This window comes from Colossoma macropomum, unplaced genomic scaffold (genome assembly GCF_904425465.1).
Source record: "Colossoma macropomum unplaced genomic scaffold, Colossoma_macropomum, whole genome shotgun sequence".
NCBI lineage: Eukaryota > Metazoa > Chordata > Actinopteri > Characiformes > Serrasalmidae > Colossoma > Colossoma macropomum.
The window spans coordinates 25152740-25175768 of record NW_023494802.1 but is presented as its reverse complement, the minus strand read 5'-3'; the positions used below and the strand labels follow the sequence as shown (position 1 = coordinate 25175768).

General features: G+C 38.4%; 1 protein-coding gene across 3 annotated transcripts in view; it reads left to right on the top strand.

Moving 5' to 3' along the window:
* Window positions 1-23029, top strand: part of rbm10 (RNA binding motif protein 10) — a 60206-nt gene that overhangs the window by 10795 nt on the left and 26382 nt on the right. For 2 of the 3 annotated variants that reach the window (XM_036591501.1, XM_036591500.1), the window contains exons 1-7: window positions 424-547; window positions 1309-1366; window positions 1838-2363; window positions 5524-5715; window positions 7067-7136; window positions 14349-14422; window positions 20390-20476. In XM_036591501.1, the coding sequence (XP_036447394.1) occupies window positions 1350-1366; window positions 1838-2363; window positions 5524-5715; window positions 7067-7136; window positions 14349-14422; window positions 20390-20476 (966 nt within the window). In that variant the 5' untranslated portion in view covers window positions 424-547; window positions 1309-1349. Of the gene's footprint in view, window positions 1-423; window positions 548-1308; window positions 1367-1837; window positions 2364-5523; window positions 5716-7066; window positions 7137-14348; window positions 14423-20389; window positions 20477-23029 lie in introns of those variants that run through there. The other variant, XM_036591502.1, reaches the window with a different exon arrangement.

The window sequence follows — 23029 nt, the reverse complement described above, 5'->3', positions numbered from 1 at the left end:
CCATTATCAAGATTCCATTTAAAAACTCAGCACCGCTGTAAAGAACTCTGAGTTTCTACAACCATTTCACTTTCACTGACTGATTACAGTTTAAAGGGTGGCATTACTTTGAAGTAAGGTTTTTTTCAGTTATGGCTTCTATTTAACAGGTGAAAGCGGTAACTTTTGGTGCTCTTCCTCACTCAGGGTGCTGGAAATGACTTCAGTATAATTGCAATTGCATTTCTTACTTTTTATGTGGTTTAATAAACTTGCCTTGCCTTTTAGAGGTGGACGTCTGGTTCCTATCACCACCACTGTGAACAGTTCTGGTAAGTTTCTCTACAACGGAGCATTTCACACCAAACCACTGTTTGCATCATAACCATTTGATTGTAGAGACAGTTATAAATAGGTGGAGTTCCCCTTTAATGCAGAGGGGAATCTGTTGGAGGGATCTGGCAACCCAGCAGAGGTCCACCGTGTATTTGCATCGGTGCAGCGAAGCTAACGCAAAAAAGCGTTTTAAATAATCTGTCAGCAGTTGCACATGTCTGCTTTAATAAAGGTAAATATGTTCATTCTTTTTACACGTAGAAAATTGAGATTTATTGCATTTCTTTCCCACTGGACGTCTTAGGTGACCTTATTTAGCCAGCAAAGCTAACCTAGCTTAGCAGCATTAGCTAGCAAACGAAAAAAAAGCTAGGCTAACTTAGAGACGCTGGTCAGAAAAGATATGAATTATAATATAAATAAATTACTCAGTAAATTATGAGTTATTTTTGTTGAAGTTACTGCAGAATTCAACCCCACATTAATCTGAGAGTGGTTAGTTATTTGTTAGCTAACAGCTGTCTGCTTAGTTAACGTTGGTTAGCTTCATGAAATTGCTACATACATAGAGATCAACAATTTAACAAGACTTTCTGCTGAATAAAAGTTTTATATTCTCATTTTAACGGACTATCTGACAGCAGCAGGTTATTCTGCTTAGAGATAAACACGGAGTATTATACGCTCCTAAGCAGGTTTAGATGTATTAGATGTAAAAAGTTCCTGCGTTAGAAGTTGGCTGGTTATTCGAATTTTCCGTTCCACCTTAAGTGGCGCAGCAGTTACACACGGAATGGCATCGGCGCCAGAACGTAGATTAACTGCTGCAGTATTTAAGGTGGAACGGACAATTCGCAGCAGTAAAAGCCTTGAATTGGTGATACAAACTGCTGGAACTGTTTTATCCTGCAAATCTGGGTTTCATTTTTAACAAAACTACAACTGGAACGACTTGTTAAACAGATATTTTGCTTTGACATTGTTCTGTATTAGGCTGACTGAGAAGGGGGCGTTACCCAGAGCAGTTTCTGAACATGGATTATGAGAGGAGGTAAGGAGGGTCTTACTTGTTAAATTGTAATGCTACTGGTACTACTACAACTACAACAACTACTACTACTACTACTACTAATAATAATAATAATAATAATTATTATTATTATTATCATTATTATTATTGGTAGTAGGAGTAGTATCATTAATGTATCAATAATAAGTATTATTATTATTATTATTATTATTATTGTTTTGTAAACACTACAGGTTTATTCTGTTCTTAAGCCTGATATCAGCAATAAAAACAGTAACAATAGTTAGTAAATATTAGTATTGTATGTATTAATTTATTAATATTTCTCAATAATCTTTTGTCAATATTACAACAAGCACTGAGAAATTGTGTTATTACAAGAGAAGAGTAGATTTAAAGGCAGCAGGTTTGGTTTAAAGCAGGTATGTGACGTGAGGTAAAGTTCTGTCTCTCTGAGCTCCTTCCTTGTCTTCCTTTGCTGCTGTTTGCCAGGGGCGGCCGCGGGGACCGAATGGGTCGCTATGGCAAAGATGCAGAGGACCATGATTACAGGGACATGGACTATCGCGGCTACAGACAGGACAGAATGGACGGAGCCTTCGGGCATGATAATGGCCTGAGCGGTGACCGGCAGCACGGACGTGATGACTGTGTGGGAGGGATGCGAGATTTCCCAGCAGGTCACTTTCCTGAGAACCGGGGAGGATTCAGACAGAGGGGAACCCGTGGAGGTGATGGCAACCGGCGAGGGAAAGGCTTCCAGTACGATCCTCCCCGAATGCCCCCACGATTCCAGCAAGAGGAGAGAGATTATCACTTTGAGGCTGAACACGAGGCACACAGGAGGGACTACCAGCCTTTCAGGCAGATTCAGACAGATAAACACATTCCACACCAATCGGATAATGCAGAAGAATGGGGGCGAGCGGGGGGGATGAGCACATCCCATCAGGAGGAATACGGCACAGGGCGACGAGGTGAAGATGAGAAATACTCCAGAGGTGTTGGCCAAACAAGGGTGAGAGCACTGGGTATTAATATTAAAGGGCCCATTTCATGAAACCTCAATGTAGTGTGTAAACATTGTTAAAGTTTAAAAACACTCTATTTAATCTCCAGTCCATACAGTTGTTATGACCTCAAATGTCCAGGGGAAAATTAAGGCCGTACATAAAAAGTTTATCAACTGCCAGACTAAGACACCACATAGTACAAATAATGGACATTTATTTCTTTTAACTTGGGCAAGTTAAAGGCACTGTCTTGTAGAAAAAAGTACTTGTAAGTCTAGCCTGTAAGTCTAGCTTTCAATGCCCAAAACCAAAAGGATAAATAAACTCATCCAAAACAACAAAATTACAATTTTAAACCTACTTCACTGTTCCAAAACCAGGAGAAAATAATATACAAAAGAAAATGGGGGCACTCACCCCCTTACTTACAAAGAGAGAGGTTTACAAGCCTTTAGACAAACTCATACAAACACGCTAACACATTAATTCACAAACAAATCCTCAGGTGGTTGGTCTGGTTAAGTGGAGGCTGATCACACAGATGCGACCACTGGAACAGCCCTCTCCTTCTGCAGTGCATCTCTGCCCCATAAGTAGCTGGAGCGCCCCCTGCTGTACCCAATCTGAGTCTTCCAGACATTAACCCTATGGGGGAAAAAGTGATGAACAAAAAAGAAAGCACAAAACAAAACACCACATACCCAAAGGATCATAACACTGTCCATATATAGAAACTAAGCTGCAAAAACAGCAACGCGTTTACATATATCCACCTATTCAGCCTACAGCAGATTAGCCCCATCCAGTCTATTGTCACATCACATTTACACAGGTGTGAAGGTGAGTGAAGATCTTAGATCTTAGGTGCGTAGCCCCCTTGTACTACTTAAATAATAAAAAAAAGATATATATATATATATATATATATTTATTTGGGGGTCCTGACCACTGAAGAACAGGGTAAAGGGGGCCAACAATTATGCAGAGAAACAGATGGACTACGGTCTGTAATTGTAGAACTACATATATATATATACACACACAAAATATATAAACAAAATATAAATATATACACACATTGGACCCTAAATGTATCGCTGTTGTCGGAAGAAAACCTTGTATCTCCATTTCTGTTGTTTTTCAGTTTTGACATAATTTGAAAATGCCTGTTGCCCTTTACATTTTGTGTAAATATTATGATGAATGAACTAAAAGAAATGGCCCAAAATTACTTGGAAAGAATTCTGGTTTCATTGATTTACATTAAAAGTAAAGTATGTTAAGTTATAATATAAGTTATTGAATAAAGGCTGTGATATGTACAGTTGTACACATTTCCATATATGCAGTTAGTGAGTCCGAGGTAGGTAAATGAGAGGCAGGGTATGCAGTGGATAGAATATTGATATACAGGGTGATTCAAAAGATTCATCCGATTTCAAAATGATTTATTTTACTTGTAAATCATTACAGAACAATGCAGTAAATTGTAAATGGTTTAAGTGAGCATGAAGTTTATTATGTAATTTTACAAGTGCTCTATATGCCCCCTCCAGCTGTATGGGCAACATCGACGCGATAGTCAAATTCATCCCTTACTCGATTGAGCATGTCGGGTGTCACGGTACTGACGGCTCTTTCAATGCGATTTTGGAGATCATCCAGGTGATCATCCAGTGAACCAACAACGAATGCTCTGAGCTGTTGGAAGTTCACTGATGACGAAAATCACATTGCACAGTTATGACGAATTCTGTCTTAAGGGAGCCATCTTCCAGTGACAGTCAGAAACTCTATGACCCCCTCTTTCAACTGGTCTGTGATTGTTCCCTAGGCACCTCACGGTTGTAAAAATATGGCGCTTTGAAATTGGATTAATCTTTTTGAATCACCCTGTATATATTCCAGATTATACAAGATATGGATAGTCGGTTTACAGAAGTCAAAAAAGGTCTTAACGTTTAATGTCATGTAACAAAATTTTATTTTAAGTCATTTTGACTTGTATTTTCTGTTGACCCAGTCATCTTTAAATTGTCAGAAGACATTACAGAGTGGAAATGGTCCTCTCTACAAGTTATCTGGGGTATGAGCTACCTTAGCTACATTAGCCTCATAGCTCCAGTGCAAAGGTAAATAATCGTGTCTTGGCTGACTGACTACACAGAGTAAAATACTAAAATCCCTAATTACTATGAACTATGGCATTATTTCATACTCCTGTCCAAATTAACCTTTAAAGACCCATATCTTACATTTCTCCTGTTTATCTTTATAACATTTGAGTAAAATTGTAGTTTATAAATGCTTAAACATTTTTAATGTGAAAGAATACATTCATTTCCTGAACACACAACAGTATAAAATTGAACACTTCTGACCTCGAGTTATAGAAGTTTAAAACAGCGCCTCATGTACATTCATAATGCGAGTGAGTACAAATAGCCAATGGGCTACTCCGCTTACCAACCAGTCAGCACTCACTGGCAGTAATGCTTGCATTGTACTGCCCAAAACGCATTTGCTGTAGAAAAAAGGAAACAAGCAGGTAAGTTTTCTGTGCTTTTTAGTGAAATACATCCTTTTACTTTCTAAAATTAAAGGAAAGTTCTGGGTGAGTGATTAGAAACTATTTTAACTTTTTTGTTTTAGCCGTTTACCTCCATTCACCCTCATTCATTGATGACTCGCTCGTGGGCGCCCTCGGCTGTTTTGCAGTGGTTTTGAAATAACAGGGGAAATAGGAAGAGGCCAGGCTCCTCATAAACCGGCTCTGCTCATACCCTACCAGTTAGCACTGACAAATGAACATCACATAGCTAAACACAGTCGCTGCCATCCTGAAACGTGAATGTTTATAGATTACAGTTAACAGTAAGTCTCAGAAACCACATATTCAAGTCTATTAAAGATACTGAACAACTCCACATGATTTGAGGCAATGCTAATGCTTATTTGTGGGGTATGCACTTCTATTGCTTGTTAGCTACATTAGCCTTGTAGAACCAGTGCTAAAGCTGCAGAAACAAACTTCAGACACCAAACATGTCTTGGCTGACTGATTACATTTGGGGTAAAGTTGAGGGGGTGTTAATATAGTGGCCTCTGAACCACTGGAACAAGCTGGCAGTGTCATATTTAATGTGTGTCCTGTTTTTGCTCCAGGGTTTCTGTCCCCAGCAGCAGTCTGGAGCGAGGGATGAAGCTGGAGAGAGTGCGTACCCAGCAGGGGCGGAGTCCGGACCAGAGGAGGCAGAGCTTCGGGATCAGGACTACAGAGCTGAGGGAGAACAGGGCCAGAGACCCAGCAACATCATCATGCTCAGGATGCTGCCTCCAAATGCCACCGTCAATGAGGTACAGGCTAAGAAATGCTCTGCCCAGTTTACACCGGCCTTCACACGTGGGTTTTCTGTCACTTTTATTGTTGTTAGTGTTGGTTTAGGCTTAATCTGGGTCTGAGAAACTGGTCCTAATTTAATCTTACGTTTGCTTTAGTTATCATTGGTTTTATATTAGAATTAAGCGTAATATGTAAATGTTTAAAATCAGGTACTTTTTAAAAGCCTTTCACCAGAGACATACACATTATTGCTTACAGGGTTTGCAAATGAGTTGTATAAAAAATATATATGTATAATATATTAAGATTCAAGTGTAAACATGAGTTTCTTTTCTATCTGGTTGCACTGTCCATTATATGTTTTTTGTTTTTTGTTTTTTTTTATCACAGCTTGTTTTTTTATACATACATTACAAAGAACTTTACCATGGCTTTATCAATACTTTAACATCAAACAATAATAATGGTCCTTCAGTAGAGCCCTGAGGTACCTCAGCATCATAGGACAGACTTGGGAATATTTCATTATTCATTATTATTCATTATTTTTCATTATTTGTTTTCAAAACACTTGGCAAATGTCAAAAATGTAATATCATAATATGACAGTAAGATGTTTAGTTAAGATTCACATAAGAAGCACCAGCTTGTTTTCTGTTGGCTGACACTTCAGAGGTTTGTGGGGTTAAGGTTCACCTCAGCACAAAGCAAAATTTAACGCTGACAGATTAATTTCTCATATCTTCACATTCTTTCCCATTCAAGTGGCATTTTCGTCAGGCACCCGTCTAAATTATTTTCTCTGTATTTTATAAGGCCACCTCTCTTGCGACCTCTCTGAAACCACATCGGGACTCCCAGCTTAGGTACCCCTGGTGTAGGCTATAAATAGAATCATCTGATTAAATCAGCACACAAGGATTCACGCATCCCAGCAGTAAAGATTATGTACAGTTATTTATTTACATATTTATATCGTGTTAAAAAGTTGTTAGCATTTAACTTATTGTCTGGCTACGCTTTGCCAGAAGTGAGCCACTCAAAGCTTCACCAGTGCAGGAATAATGTGGATAGTACGTTCTTAAAAAAGCTTTTTTATAGAGTTCTTTACTAAAGATGGTGGTTCTTTATAGAACGATAAACACTAAAAGATCCACCTCAATGCATTAATCATTCTTTGAATGATCAAACTGTTCCTCTTTACCATGGGAAACCAGAACTTTCTTTAATGAATCCTTTTTAAATAGTTCTGAATGGCACCAAACAGGTTTCCACAGTTGCTATGAAACAAAGAACTCTACAGAGAACCCTTTCTGCTAATAGTGTGTAGTTCAGTCATCAGTTCAATGTACTTTCTCTGTGTAGATTCGGGCCCAGCTGCAGCAGCAGGGAGTCCAGCCACGAGAAGTGCGTCTCATGAGGAATAAATCTTCAGGTGAGTTCATTCTTCAAGTGGGGCCTTCAGTTACCCCAACACTATCTACCTCTTCTACACTCATCCCTTAAAAACTGCTCCCTCCCTCCTCCGATTCCTCCTCTCTCTGTTTCTGCCGCTCACTTCCAGTCAGTGTTTCTCCCTCTTCGCTCTTCAATGCCTAGTGAGGGTAGAGGTTTATGCCATCAGTAGGTTTGATGCTTTTGATAACCGTAGGCCTGCTCAGTGTGCTGTCAGTGCTCGAAAAACACTCGTCTGTTCTCTCTCTTCTTTCTGCCACTTCTTTCACCCACTGCTGAGCTGTCAGTCACGTCCAAAACAAAAGAACAGGTGCCCACACATGCATACATTCAACTCAGTCACTGAGTAATGATGCAGAACGTACTGGGGTTTATCTGCACACATACACTCACACAGTGTACACTGGGGATAGAAATGCATCAGTGCATTGATATAAAGATGCCAGTTCAACTGCATCATTTTGCAGTATCATAGTGTATTTAGTCTACTATAATTAATTTGGCTTGACAAAGTCAGCTTACTGTTCTTCGTTTTAAACGTATTATTATTCTGCACTGAAAATATACACTTTCTTTCAGCTTTCTAGCTGAAACCACCAAAATTTGCATAATCATAGATTCTATAGCCAAGTAGTGAGCTTATGCTTTTTAAAAATCGGACATACAGTTTTTGTACAGCATTCGTTCAAAGACGATTTTTTCCCAGAGGAAATAAATGCCAGATTGTTCAGATTGTGAAAACTCACATCCAACTGCTGCAAATTATGTCACAATGAACACATACATTACATACAAATTTGCATAGTTACTAGTAAACTCTTGGGATACAGTAGTGCACCCTAGCGGCCACCACAGATGCCATAGCAAACACATAGCAACAGCAGCAATCAGAGAATCCATAGTAATTACGCATTCACCTGCAGTACCATAGTAACCACTTGAGATACCATAGCAACTGCCTAACAACCACCTAACAATACCCATGGAATCACTGCAACACCATAGCAAACACCTAGCAACCACCCAAGGTAGCATAGCAACAATCTAGCAACGCCTTAGCAACCAGCTAGGAACATCCCAGCAACAACCTGAAGCAGCCACCTCAGAAACCTTAGCAACCACTTAGCAACCACCCAGCAACCACCCAAGATACTGCAGCAACAATCTAGCAACATTTTAGTTATTAACCAGGATAACATAACAACCACGTAGCAAAATCCTGGCAGCAACCTGAAACACTATAGCAACCACCACAGAAACCTTAGCAACCACTTATCAATGCTGTCAGTACCATAGCAGTGACCTAGGAAGCACCTAGTATCTGCCATGGCCTAATAACCAGCTGGAATGCCATAGCAACTGCCTGGCAACAGCTTAGCAACCACCTGGAAAAACTATATAAACAATAAAGTTGTACAGCTGTCTACAACTCCGTCAGGTTCTTTATCTTCAGTGTTTCTACATGGCTTTGTCAAGCCAACTTAAAATTCTTCCACAGACTTTCCTGTTCTGGTGGATTATAGTAATATTTAGAGCTGGCCCGCGTAATTTGAATAGTCGGGTACTCTCTTATTGCGATCTCTTTTTAGTATTTGAAAGCTTAGTTTTATTTAAGGCACAAACCTTATATCCTACAGTAGATGTTATCAGCAAAGACCTTTACATACCAGGTTATTGTTAATATGTGGAAAATGTGAAGTAAATAAATTTGAGCTGGTTTAGTTGAATACATCATAAGTTCGTGCCAGGTATCCACCTTACCTGCTAGGCAAAAGTTTGAACACTCCTGGTCAAATTTCAGATGTTTTGTTGATTTTAGGGAAAATGTTAACACATCCTCTACAGATAAATATGGCATTTTTCTGCAAATTTTAATGCACAGTTTCTGTTTATTTGCTGAGTGTAACATAATGGAAAAAAGACACAAAATATAAACTTTTGCACAATCCACATTGTATGTTTTATTTTTCCCCTATATGTTAATTTCAGTAAATAAACAGCAGTTAACATGAACAGGATGTGTTAACTTATTTTCACAAAGAAAATCAACTGAACATGGAATTTGACCAATTCAAACTTTTGTATACAACCCTATAGACACGCTACATTTTCCACTGTACAGACTCACATTTCCACTCATGCCTCCAACTGTACATCCCAGAGACGACAGAGGAGAGTTGTGTGTAAGTATTGTTGCAGAATCTGGGACTGCAGTGTGTTAGCAGCTTATCTGTGACTGTGTTTTGATTTGCAATTACTTCATGTGTAATCAGCGTGATCAGCTCAGACACTTTAAGGTTCAGCATGAGAGTTTATTTTTGGACTTTTATAGCCCACCTCGTCTTCTCTGTTAAAATTAACACTAATTTTATTGTAAATGAGGTCAAGGTGGAAGTGAGTAAGCTGCTTTTTTAGAATAATAGCTCTATTAATGACTGATTATGTGGCCTAAATGTCATATTGTCTGGACAGGTTGTTCCAGGTATTGGTGTAATTTAAAACATACAGTCAAGTTTTGATTTAGTTCATTTGCCTCAACCCAGCATGGTCAGACCGAGTAGATATTTAGAATTCATTTCTCATGTCCACACTCATGAGTAATGGCTTAACTCATAAAATTATATGACTATCTGTCTTATGTTTCTGTTCTGACAGTTTCCCTCAACTTTTTGTATTTCACAGCAAACTAAAATGTATTATTATTATTTTTACAACTTGAAAGCTTGTCGGCTTATATAAATACATTAAAAAATTGGCGGATTCACCTCAGGTCACCAGGTTTCAGAAAAAGTTCCCCATTGATCATCTCAGGTTAATATTTTCAGGAATTAAAGGCGTCGGCTCTTTTTCATCAAAGTTTATCAGCATTATCGTCACTTACATCAATAATATCAACAGTGGCAATGTTGTGAATATGCATTCCATTTAAAAACTTTATCAACTGATACAGTAAATAACTCCCTCCCTAAAACACCAAACAGAGCACATCCAGTATAGAAGAGACTCATATGCTGCATTATGGCTACAACATTTTGTTCTTTTCACATTTTTATTTTTTTCAATGAAAACAGGGTAACAGGGTAATCATAAAAATGGCTTGGCATTGTTTGATGTCCTGTATTTAAGATAAAGGAATCACTACAGCATAAACAAAGCATAATTTGTTTTTTTAATGTAAAAGGTGATATAAAATGAAATAGAAAACAAAATTACTGATCGGACAAAAAAAATTCATTGGCGGGGCTCAATTGTTGTAATTTTAATTATTTAAAGGTGTCTAAGCTCTGGCCAGTAGGTGGGGCAGTGCACCTCTTACTTGAACCCAGACATCACTGACGAAAAAACATCTGCATGAATTACGGTGTGCTTTATGTAAGTAGTATCAATATAAGTGTAAATTGGGATGTGTCTGTTGCAGATGCAACGTAAATAAGGTACTCGTATGCGAGCGTGTGTTGTTTTGGCTGGTCTAATCTGCACCCATTTCTACTCAACTTTGATGAGTGTGGGCCAGTGTGCTTAGCAGAAAATTCCAAGCTCTTCATTACTCTTCGTTAGTCTTTCCTCTGTATCCTTGTATTCCTCTGTATCTACTTTATTTTTCAGGTGACCTTCTGTGTTTCGCGATTATGGCTGAAATATTCTGTTGGGGAACAGAAGTATTGTTCGTTACCAGTTTCAGAGAAGCCGAAGAAAATGTGCCAATTTTTAAGTTATTGTTTTGTCTAATTGTTCTCAGACAACGTGCACTTTGCCACAGTCAGTATAGCCAAGTGAAGAGGAAATTACAGCAGCACTACAAGCATAAAAAGCACAGAGCTTCAACTTCATAATGACTCAGTAAAAGTTGTTAGCATTGAAATCTGTGTCTGTTAAATGCAACTAGATGATAAACTGTCTGTTAAACATCACTGTTTGCTCCAGACTCTCTTTAGATAATTTTACACGTTATATTCTCTTTAGAACTGGGTTCTGCCCTCACTAGCAGGCTGAGCAGGTAGCAGAAAGCTAGCTGGCTAACAGGCTAATGCTACAATAACAAAAGACAGACTTAAAGAGCCTTAAAAACCCTTTAAATAAAAAGCCTTTAAATAAAGCATTACTTTAAAATAGTGACACAAAGTAAATAGTGTTACTTACATGCCTGTTATGGGCTTAAAATGTCTGTAGTTAAACTAGAGCTGACACAAAAATCCCAAACAGCGCTGAGCTAACCCCGCTAGCTTGATGCTAATATAGCTAGTAGCTACCATGATAAAAACACAAGAAGCATTATTGAAGTGCTGGTTTAAAAACAGATTTATACATTAGACTTTGCTGTGTGATGGCTCTGCTTTATGGTTCTCTGCCTGAATCAGACTCTCAGTGTAAACACAAAGAGTTTAAATGAAATGACTTTATTAGTGTGAGTAATTAGTGAAACCTAGTGATCTACATCATGCTTCAGCATTGTGATGTCAGCCATCGACGATGGGTTACGACATCATCTGTTGGCCCAATCGAAATATAGAGGCCTTAAAGAGTGACCCTAATTTTGTGCATTAAAATGTGTTCTCAAGACACCATTTTCATATTTGGTGTATTTTTCAATTCTAATATTCCTTTTTAAAAGCAGTTTAAGTCAGAGTAATATGCATTTAAAATGTAGATACTTAGATTTTTAACAGCAGAAACCTTTATTACTTTGAGAATAATGCCAAATTGGCAAGAGGTTACTGGGATATGATGAATAAATACTAAAACTGACTTCAGTAAGGCCAGAGTTGCTCCAATGGGGAAAAAACTATGGAAACCGTAAAAATTGCGAATAGATACCTTAAACCTAAGAATAATCCCTGACAATTTTATGCATATTGTCAATAGTTCAAAAGTTGCGGCTTATCAAATTTAGCAGTTCTAAGGTGAATTTCAAGGCACCCACTTTTTAAAACCTCTAAATCTCAGAAACAGATGAAGATGCAAGCCTGAAATTTGCACACTATCTGCTGGGTACGGTGACATTATTTCCTGAAAATGTTAAACAAATCTGAGATAGTAAGGAGACCTTTGGTGATTACACATGGATTAAAAGTCATTACTACTGTGATTACTATCATTACAAAAGCTTGTAATGATAGTAATATTGTCAAATTGTTTCATTGAAATAAAGATGAAATGGTAATATAACTGCTACAGAAATTATTGGAATTTCTAAGCAAAATATTAAAAATTTTTACATTGTTTATTGACTTGTGCAGACTGTTAATTGTTTAAACAAGTATTAAAATATTGTCAGTGTCAAGACTGTCAAGCCATGTCCATTTGGAAACACCAGCTGTCCTTTAAAACACCAGTGAAATGGTTCAAAATTACTCTGAATTAACATTTTGTTAGTTATAATATGTTACCTATTCAGAAATACTAGACTTTGGTATGACAGTGTTGACATGGATAGTTAGAAAGGTAGATAGAAACTGTATTAATTCCGAAGGACATTGCAAATTTAATTACAAATATTTGTCCCAGTCTTATATTTTCATTGTGCCACTTTATGCAAATATGAGTAATCTGATGGATCATGTGAAGTTGTTTATTGTGTGTTTTGTGTGTCTGTGTTTTTAAATTAACTGAGTAATTTGTGCCCTAATAACACGCAGTTAACAAAGCAATGCACTAAAGCAGTGCACAGTACGAGTGGTCAGATCTCTGTCTGTCCATTCCATCCTCTTTCTCTCTCTTTTTCCCCTCATTCTCTCATAGACACTGTATCTCGGCTATAACAAACCAGATCCTTTCAGCCTGTTTAACTCACTGTGCTGTTTTTTCTCCACTGTTGTAAAGGTGATATAAACAGACGTTATCCACCACCTGCAGCGGCAAAGTTTTCGTTTTCATAAAATGCTCTAAATGTCGGTAGTGTGAAAATATTTCATAGAAGATTAAACAGACCTGCAGTAGCTTGTAATATCTGCAGTGCCACTGTTTTAGACTAGTTAAACTGGCCATATTTTGCCAAAACATGATTAAACCAGCCACACATAGACTGCAGGACATCATTTGTTCTGTCTATGGACAAAATAAGCCAAAACATTTCAAGAAGTAAATTAATTAAATGAAACTACATAATGGATAATCAAAATGACTCATGACCCAAAAAAGTAGCATGAGCTTCTGAAAATATAAGTTCTCTAAGAATTGTACTTCAAAAAGCTGTCAGTGTCATTATTGAAGTTTTGTTGTAAGATTTATCAACTACATCAGTTTAAACATCTTACAAAAAGTGTTTTTAGTTGAGTTCACAGATGGTTCCTGAGGCGTTCTTTAGTAAAGGAAAATGGTTTTCTATAGAACCATGAACACTCAAAGCTTAGCATGATTAAATGGTTAAACCATGAGCACTCACACCCTTAGCATGATTAAATGGTTAAACCATGAACACTCACACCCTTAGCATGATTAAATGGTTAAACCATGAACACTTACACCCTTAGCATGATTAAATGGTTCTTTACATCATGAAATTGTTCTTCAGATTGATGGAGAATGTGCTGTAGATGGTTTTATATAGAACCTTTTTGAAAATGGTTCTATATAGCACCAAAAAGTGTTCTTCAATTGATACTTGAATAATTGAAGCTTGACATCGTAGTAATAGAAGAACCCTTTTTTTGGTGCTATATAGAGCCATTTTCACAATGCAAAGAATCCTTTGTAATCATGCAGAGTGTTCCTTGAGTGTTCATGGTTCAATATAGAACCAGTTTCTTTACTAAAGAACCCTTGAAGAACCATCTTTTTTAAAGTGTTAGTTATATATTTTTGATTGCCTGCAATAACACGGTCCAGCTGGAATGTGTTTATTTTTGGAGCATCTTTTTTAAGATTTGATATGCACTGCAAAAACCAAGTTTCTCACTGGATTGAACGTGAGTTTTTCTCACATCGCTATGAAAGAACATATTAGTGGGCGGAGCCTGTGGAGGACAGTGCGCTATAGAGCTGTATTAGCTACTAAACTACTGATATTCAGGATCAATATTTAAATGACTGGAATTGGGACTGGGGGCCAATAAACGTGATCAGAATATCTTTAAGTCTCTCTCTCTCTCTCTCTCTCTCTCTCTTTCTCTCTGTTTGGATGTGAAGGCACTAACCCCTCACTGCGTTGTTGTTGTTGTTGTTTTGTTGTTGTGGCCGGCGGCTGTGTCTCCAGGTCAGAGCCGAGGATTCGCCTTCGTCGAGTTTAATGACTTACAGGAGGCCAGCCGCTGGATGGAGAGCAACCAGGTCACTCACACCACACACACACACACACACACACTCTCAGAGCACACGTGTGGATGTTCAGTGAATCTGCACAAACTCACTGGAGTCTTTTCTTCACGCTGTTCGATGGAGTTCTTGTAGGATTAATGATGTTGCTGCTTCTTAAGCATGTTTTTCTGAGACGTGCTTTTGTTTGTAGATGCACTGCAAAAAATGTTGTCAAATGAACTCAATATAAAGTGGAGCTGCACCAACTTTTCAAAATTTCTGCGTAATTAAATAGTTAACTCTGATTATATCTCAAGTATTGAATTGTGCATAAAATTAGAAAATTGCTGGAATTTTCTTTTAAATGTTGGCAGTGTATCTAATAATGTTCTCTAAGAGACTTTTAAAATATTATCATTATTATCATTATTATTATTAAACCTATTTCTTTACATTTTAGGCTGTTTTGGGATCAGTTTCCTGGACAGGGATTAAGTTTGTTCCTAGACAACAGATTCCTTTCAATGGAGAATCTCCATACAGGATGCTGTGTAGTAGTAAAATACGTAAGAGTAAAAAGAAAAAAAGACAGAATTTTTTGGCTGAAAAATTACAAATTTAATTATAATTAAGTGAATAAAAAATACAAGTAACTTAAATGGTAGTGAGAATGGGAAACAGTGAATGTTTACACTAAAGTTACAGTTATTTCACTTGCCATAACATAGCTTTTGTGGTGTAGATGGATTGTTGGTATTGGGAAAGGGTTATTATTAGCTTATCAGAGATTTGACAGCACTTTATTAATACTTTATAAGCTTATTTAATTTCTGGTGGAATTTGATGCATTTCAATGAGTTCTTCTGCTTGCTGTTTGGGGCAGAAGATGTACAGAAGACAAACTAACTAATTAACCCTTAGAAGTCTAGAATTATTCTGCTGTAGATTCAATTTATGTAACAGTTGTATAAAAGTGGTTTCATACTTCATAATTCGTTGTGTAGTTACCTAATGAGTTACGTTCAGTTGCATTTTTATTGATGTCAAATGTCAAACTTTGCTCAAAACATGGCAGAAACATGCTCTTACCCCAGAATGTACAGGCAACAATGAGTTTTTCTTAAATTTAAATAACAAATAACAAAATATCTTGTTTTGTACCCACAGTCAGTTCAAAGTCAGAATTTGTTCTTTCAGTGAGTTATGCGAACTAAGTCCAAAACTGTATCTTCTATGAGTTAAATATGCATCTATGCTGAAGTAATATGGTGATTTGATGCTGTACATTAGCAGGCGCTGCTCTGTATATGTTTAGTTAATAATTTAGTCACGTTTCTGTGTGTGAGGGGAAGGGGGGGATCATCGATTATGTCCCCAGTGTTGCATCAGTTGAGGAATAATTTGACATGAAAGTGTTTTTAATCTGTTGTCCATCCTGGATTTTCCTCAAAAAATCCCTCAGACCTAGTGAGGCCTCGTGACTGATCATCTCAGATTAATGTCACCGTTCCCAAAATATAGTGCGCAAAATTTTAGGCTTGTATCTTCGTTAGTTTCCGAGAAATGTATAAGTATACATAATTTTTGCATTATAATGAGTGCTATGGAAAACTCATTGATAAGTTTTGTACTGTGAATGCTAGATTTATAAAATGTTCAGGAATTATTCCTTGCTTTAAAAACTAAATTTAACTACCAAAACGTAAGTTAGAAATGCTTGTTCACAAATTTCTAGCTTGCTAAATATCTATTTTTAAAAATCTGCATTGGAGCAACTTTGGCCCTCTATATTTCCACACAGCTTCAGAACAAATCTTTAAAATTTTAGTATGTGTTACTCATATTACAACACTCTATTTGCCAATTAGGTATTTGCCTTAAAGTAATAAAGATCTCAGATTTATGAGCTGTTAAATGAGTTGTTGTATTTAATGTCTTCAAAACGTATATAACTGAAATGAGCACATTTCAGTTAATAGATATACTGAATATAAAGTTGTCTCTGTCTTAAACCCAACCTATATTTATTAACGTTTTGTTTCACAGTATATAAAATGTATTTGGAAAGTAGTGATATATGAAAGTACTATATGACTGACTTTAAAGGAAAATTCCACAGATTTTTAAACATTTCTGCATAATTAAAGTGTTAGTCATTCAGAGTGGTTTGGTGTGAAATGGTTCAGATTTCTTTACAGTGGTAGTGATGGGAACCAGGGGTCGCCATGACTACAACACAAATATAGACATTTTCTTTACTATCCAAAACCACCAGTGAACCTACACGTCTTCTGAGTTTTCTTTGGGGTCTATATTGCCTCATAGTGCCCTGCATATTATGTGTCCCTCCACCAAGAATGGATTTTAAGGCCAAAATCTTCTCAAAACTATTGAAAAACAGTGTCTCAGACATCAGACAGTGTATTTATAACCATTTCATGTAATAACCTTCAGTGAGGGAGCTTTTAGAGGTGGACATCTGGTTCCTATCACCACCACTGTGAACAGTTCTGACTCAATAAGTTTCACACCAAACCACTCTGAATGACTCTGTTTACATCTTAAAGCAGTAGTATCACCGAAAAGCCAAATTTTCCCTACTTTTTGGAAATAGAAGTGTGATGTGATGTGTACCAGATGTTTCAAAATGTACCATTTACTCTCCAGTCCATAAATGTAAACTAAGCTGCAGAAACAACATTTCAGCCCAGACTGCTATTTGAATGAGGCACAATATAGGGCAGCCATACAGAGAGGATCTCATTTTCTGCATTTTATATATTCACAGTGGTCCACTTGTAATATTTGTTATCTAATAATTAATAATCAAAATAATCATAAGTTTTACCTGACCATTCTCTTTTTGTCCATTTAGAATTGTATATCTATGTAACTACACTGCTCAAAAAAATAAAGGGAACACTTAAACAACACAATATAACTCCAAGTAAATCAAACTTCTGTGAAATCAAACTGTCCACTTAGGAAGCAACACTGATTGACAATCAATTTCACATGCTGTTGTGCAAATGGAATAGACAACAGGTGGAAATCATTGGCGATTAGCAAGACACACTCAATAAAGGAGTGGTTCTGCAGGTGGGGACCACAGACCACTTCTCAGTACCTATGCTTTCTGGCTGATGTTTTGGTCACTTTTGAATGTTGGTGGTGCTTTCACACTCGTGGTAGCATGAGACGGACTCTACAACCCACACAAGTGGCTCAGGTAGTGCAGCTCATCCAGGATGGCACACCAATGCGAGCTGTGGCAAGAGGGTTTGCTGTGTCTGTTAGTGTAGTGTCCAGAGCCTGGAGGCACTACCAGGAGACAGGCCAGTACACCAGGAGACGTGGAGGAGGCCGTAGGAGGGCAACAACCCAGCAGCAGGACTGCTACCTCCACCTTTGTGCAAGGAGGAACAGGAAGAGCACTGCCAGAGCCCTGCAAAATGATCTCCAGCAGGCCACAAATGTGCATGTGTCTGCACAAACGGTTAGAAACCGACTCCATGAGGATGGTATGAGGGCCCGACATCCACAGATGGGGGTTGTGCTCACAGCCCAACACCGTGCAGGACGCTTGGCATTTGCCAGAGAACACCAGGATTGGCAAATTCGCCACTGGTGCCCTGTGCTCTTCACAGATGAAAGCAGGTTCACACTGAGCACACGTGACCGACGTGACAGAGTCTGGAGACGCCGTGGAGAGCGATCTGCTGCCTGCAACATCCTTCAGCATGACCGGTTTGGCAGTGGGTTGGTAATGGTGTGGGGTGGCATTTCTTTGGAGGGCCGCACAGCCCTCCATGTGCTCGCCAGAGGTAGCCTGACTGCCATTAGGTACCGAGATGAGATCCTCAGACCCCTTGTGAGACCATATGCTGGTGCGGTTGGCCCTGGGTTCCTCCTAATGCAGGACAATGCTAGACCTCATGTGGCTGGAGTGTGTCAGCAGTTCCTGCAAGATGAAGGCATTGAAGCTATGGACTGGCCCGCCCGTTCCCCAGGCCTGAATCCGATTGAGCACATCTGGGACATCATGTCTCGCTCCATCCACCAACGTCACGTTGCACCACAGACTGTCCAGGAGTTGGCGGATGCCTTAGTCCAGGTCTGGGAGGAGATCCCTCGGGAGACCATCCGCCACCTCATCAGGAGCATGCCCAGGCGTTGTAGGGAGGTCATACAGGCACGTGGAGGCCACACACAATACTGAGCCTCATTTTGACTTGTTTTAAGGACATTACATCAAAGTTGGATCAGCCTGTAGTGTGTTTTTCCACTTTAATTTTGTGTGTGACTCCAAATCCAGGCTTCCATTGGTTAATAAATTCGATTTCCATTGATGATTTTTGTGTGATTTTGTTGTCAGCACATTCAACTTTGTACAGAACAAAGTATTCAATGAGAATATTTCATTCATTCAGATCTAGGATGTGTTATTTGAGTGTTCCCTTTATTTTTTTGAGCAGTGTATATAATCTATGTAGTTACATAGATATAATCTATAAAATTGATATAATCTATATAATTGATAGATTGATCTATGTAGATGTGATTTGTGGCTCTCTGTTGTGCTTAACTCAAAGAGCAGTCTACACTGAAACACTTTGTCTAACTTCAGTGTGGGTGCATCTACTTTTATGATGTCACAAAACAGTTTATTTAGAATGGGCTGTTTTTTGTAGTTCATTTACCAAACCTGTGTTTACATACTACATCAATCTCTTATTTGGGAAAAAAGGGGTAAAATTCAGTTTTCCATGATATGGGCCCTTTAGGCAAAAAAATAAGTCCAGATGCATTTTTTTTAAAGCCTCTAAATCTCAGAGACTATTAAGGACACAGGCCTAAACGTTTTGTTTGGACAGTAATATTATTTCCTGAATGTATGTCCAAAAGTCTGTAGACTCCAGTGTTTCTCTTTGTATTAATAGCGAGTCTGTGCTGCAGTAACAGCCTCTACTCTTCTGGGAAAGCTTCTAGATGTTGGAACATTCCTGTGAGGATTTGATAGAGCATTAGTGAGGTCAGGTACTGATGTTGAATGGTCAGTTCTGGAGCACTCCAACTCATCAAAAACGTATTGGATGGAGCTCCATCACTCCAGAGAACGCAGCTCCACTGCTCCACAGCCCAGTGCTGGGGGTCTTTATACCCCTCTAGCCCACGCTTGGCATTGGACATGGAGACCTTAGGCTGCTCCAGAGTGTCCCATACTATTGCCTCCTCAAAATAGATGAATTCTCTCATTAAAGGAGAGAATTAAACTTTTGGACATACAGTGTATTGAGAAAAGCTGAGATGGTCACTCAGGAGGTGATGTGACGTCAAACATGTAGAAGCTAAATGGTTTATGAGGGTAACAGAAAGAAAGATTGAAGATTGTTGAGTGTGAAGAATGGCATCGCTGCAGCAGCTGAGGAATGATGAGCTAAATGGGAGTACAGATCCAGATAAATGCAGATAAAGGTAGATTCAGATATTGTTTTATTTGCGTTTTGCTCTGCGTTTCTGTCGTTTGTTAGGTGATGTTTATCTATGAGTTATGTTTTATTAATTAAATATGTTTGGTTGTTCTTCTATCCTCTATCTGCTCTGACCAGTGTCAGGGGTATGTTGTTGTTTACTGTTATGGTCATTTTGGGGGGGGGTTTGGATTTCTTTTCCCCTGAAGGGGGGGGTGTAAGGTCCTGGGCCGAGAGAGATGTCCAAAAAGCACTCTCTCACACAGCGCGTCCGTCCCATTCTTCTCCAGCTGAAGGTGATATCTCTCCCTCTCTCTCTCTCTATCTCTCTCTATCTCTCTCTCTATCTCGCTCTCTCTCTCTCTCTCCCTCTCCCTCTCTCTCTCTCTCTCTCTCTCTCTCTATCTCTCTCTCTCTCTTTTACTGGCTTTCTCTTGTGAGGTGAATTCTGAACTGTGTGTTTTGGGCTCTGACTGTGATCTCTCTCTCTTTTTTTCTTTTCTCCTCCTTCTCTCTGTTTTCGTCTCAGAGAGTGCTCACTATCCTGGGACAGAGGGTGTCCATGCACTACAGCGACCCCAAACCCCGCGCCAACGAGGACTGGCTCTGTAACAAGGTAATAACAAACACGTGGAACTATATTTCAATATGTGTGTGTGTATATATATATATATATATATATATATATGTGTATGTGTGTGTGTATATATATATATATATATATATATATATGTGTGTGTGTGTGTGTGTGTGTGTATATATATATACATATATATATATATATATATATATATATATATATATATATATATATATATATATATATATATACACAGTGGAGGAAATAAGTATTTGATCCCCCACTGATTTTGAAAGTTTGTACTCTGACAAATAATTAAACAGTCTATGATTTTTATGGTAGCTTCATTTTAACAGTGAGAGATGGAATATCAAAAAGAAAATCTAGAAAATTAAATAATATTTAAAAATATTTAAAATAATTTGCATTTCATTGAGGGAAATAAGTATTTGATCCCCTAAAAACCATGACTAATGTTGGCTCCCACAGACCACTGACACACCCTAATCTCAGTGAAGTCGTTACCTGCGTGAGAGACACCTGTCCCAAATTGTCACCTGTATAAAAGGCCACCTGCCAACAGACTCAGTGACACTCCAACATCTCCACCATGGGCAAGACTAAAGAGCTGTCTAAAAATGTCAGGGACATAATTGTTGACCTATACAAGGCTGGAATGGGCTACAAAGCCATAAGGAAGAAGCTGGATGAGAAGGTGACAGCTGTTGGTGCAATTATTCGGAAGTGGAAGAAGTACAACATTACTGTCAATCGACCTAGGCCTGGAGCTCCATGCAAGATATCACCTCGTGGAGTCTCATTGATCATGAGAAAGGCTAAAAATCAGCCAAGAACTACACGGGAGGAGCTGGTTAATGATCTCAAGGCAGCTGGGACCACAGTCTCCAAAAAAACCATTGGTGATACACTGAGACGTAATGGTTTAAAATCCTGCAGTGCACGCCAGGTTCCTCTGCTCAAGAAGGCTCACATCCAGGCCCGCCTCAATTTTGCCAATGAACATATTAATGACTCCGAGAGAGACTGGGAGAAGGTGCTGTGGTCAGATGAGACCAAAATTGAGCTCTTTGGCCTCAACTCAACTCGACGTGTTTGGAGGAAGAAAAATACAGAATATGACCCTAAGAACACCATCCCCACCGTCAAGCATGGTGGTGGAAGTATTATGTTTTGGGGGTGTTTTTCTCCTAAGGGCACAGGCCAACTTCACCGCATCGATGGGAAGATGAACGGGGCCATGTATCACAAAATCCTGGGTGACAACCTCCTTGCCTCCTCCAGGGCACTGAAAATGGGTCGTGGATGGGTCTTCCAGCACGACAACGACCCAAAACATACAGCCAAGGAAACAAAGGAGTGGCTCCATAAGAAGCATATCAAGGTCATGGAATGGCCTGGCCAGTCTCCTGACCTCAATCCCATAGAAAATCTATGGAGAGAGCTGAAGCTTCGTTTCCAAATGCATGCCTAAAAACCTTAAGGATTTGGAGATGATCTGCAGAGAGGAGTGGGCCAAAATTACTCCTGAAGTGTGTGCAAACCTTATAAAAAACTACAAGAAACGTCTGACTGCTGTGCTTGCCAACAAGGGTTTTGCCACCAAGTATTAAATGATGTTTTACTAGGGGGTCAAATACTTATTTCCTTCAATGAAATTCAAATTAATTTTTATTTCTCATTTCATGTAATTTTCCCAGATTTTCTTTTGATATTCTATGTGTCACTGTTAAAATAAAGCTGGCATAAAATTATGAGACTTTTCATTTATTTTTTTGTATTAAAACTTTTAAAGTCAGTGGGGGATCAAATACTTATTTCCTCCACTGTGTATATATATATATATATATATATATATATATATATATATATATATATATATATATATATATATATGGGACTGTAAAACGTCCTCTCTTTTTGTCTTAAGATTTAATATGTCAAGGTAAGATTCACAAATTTGTATTATGGAAGCAAATCTGATCTTAATTTAGGAATCTTATATTACAGCATCTTATCTCCAGTTAGGAAATCTTAACCTACTTGATCTAAGTCGACAAACAGCTGTCATGTCTGTTGCCTAGCAACCGATCATGCACACAGCTGAAACCTAAACACGTCATCAAAATAATCAAGTTAGTTAGCCAGACAGCTGCTGTTACTGATAAAAAAAAAGGTCAAACAAATCTAAAATGTGATCAACTGTAAGTTGTGAATACTGTGAGAGTGCCCCCTGCTGTTTATCAGAGCGTCGCCGCTCCCATTTTCAGTCTCTATTTACCAAACGCTTTAGCCAAGCGTGCAAATATTATTCCTCCTAATAAACAGGCACACGTTCAGCTCTGTCTTCTCATTATTCACCACCATCACTGTAATATTTCATCAGCATTAACACACGAAGGTAGTAAGACGGTGGAGATCATGTCTGCAGCATCTGAGATTTTTAATATGCAGAGTTAGAAAAGAAAAACATCTCACAGTGAAAGCAGCGCTTTACAGTATAGATGAATGTAGCGTCATTATGCTAGTAGTGAACTATGCTGCCTGACACAGCTGCCTAAAAATGATGTA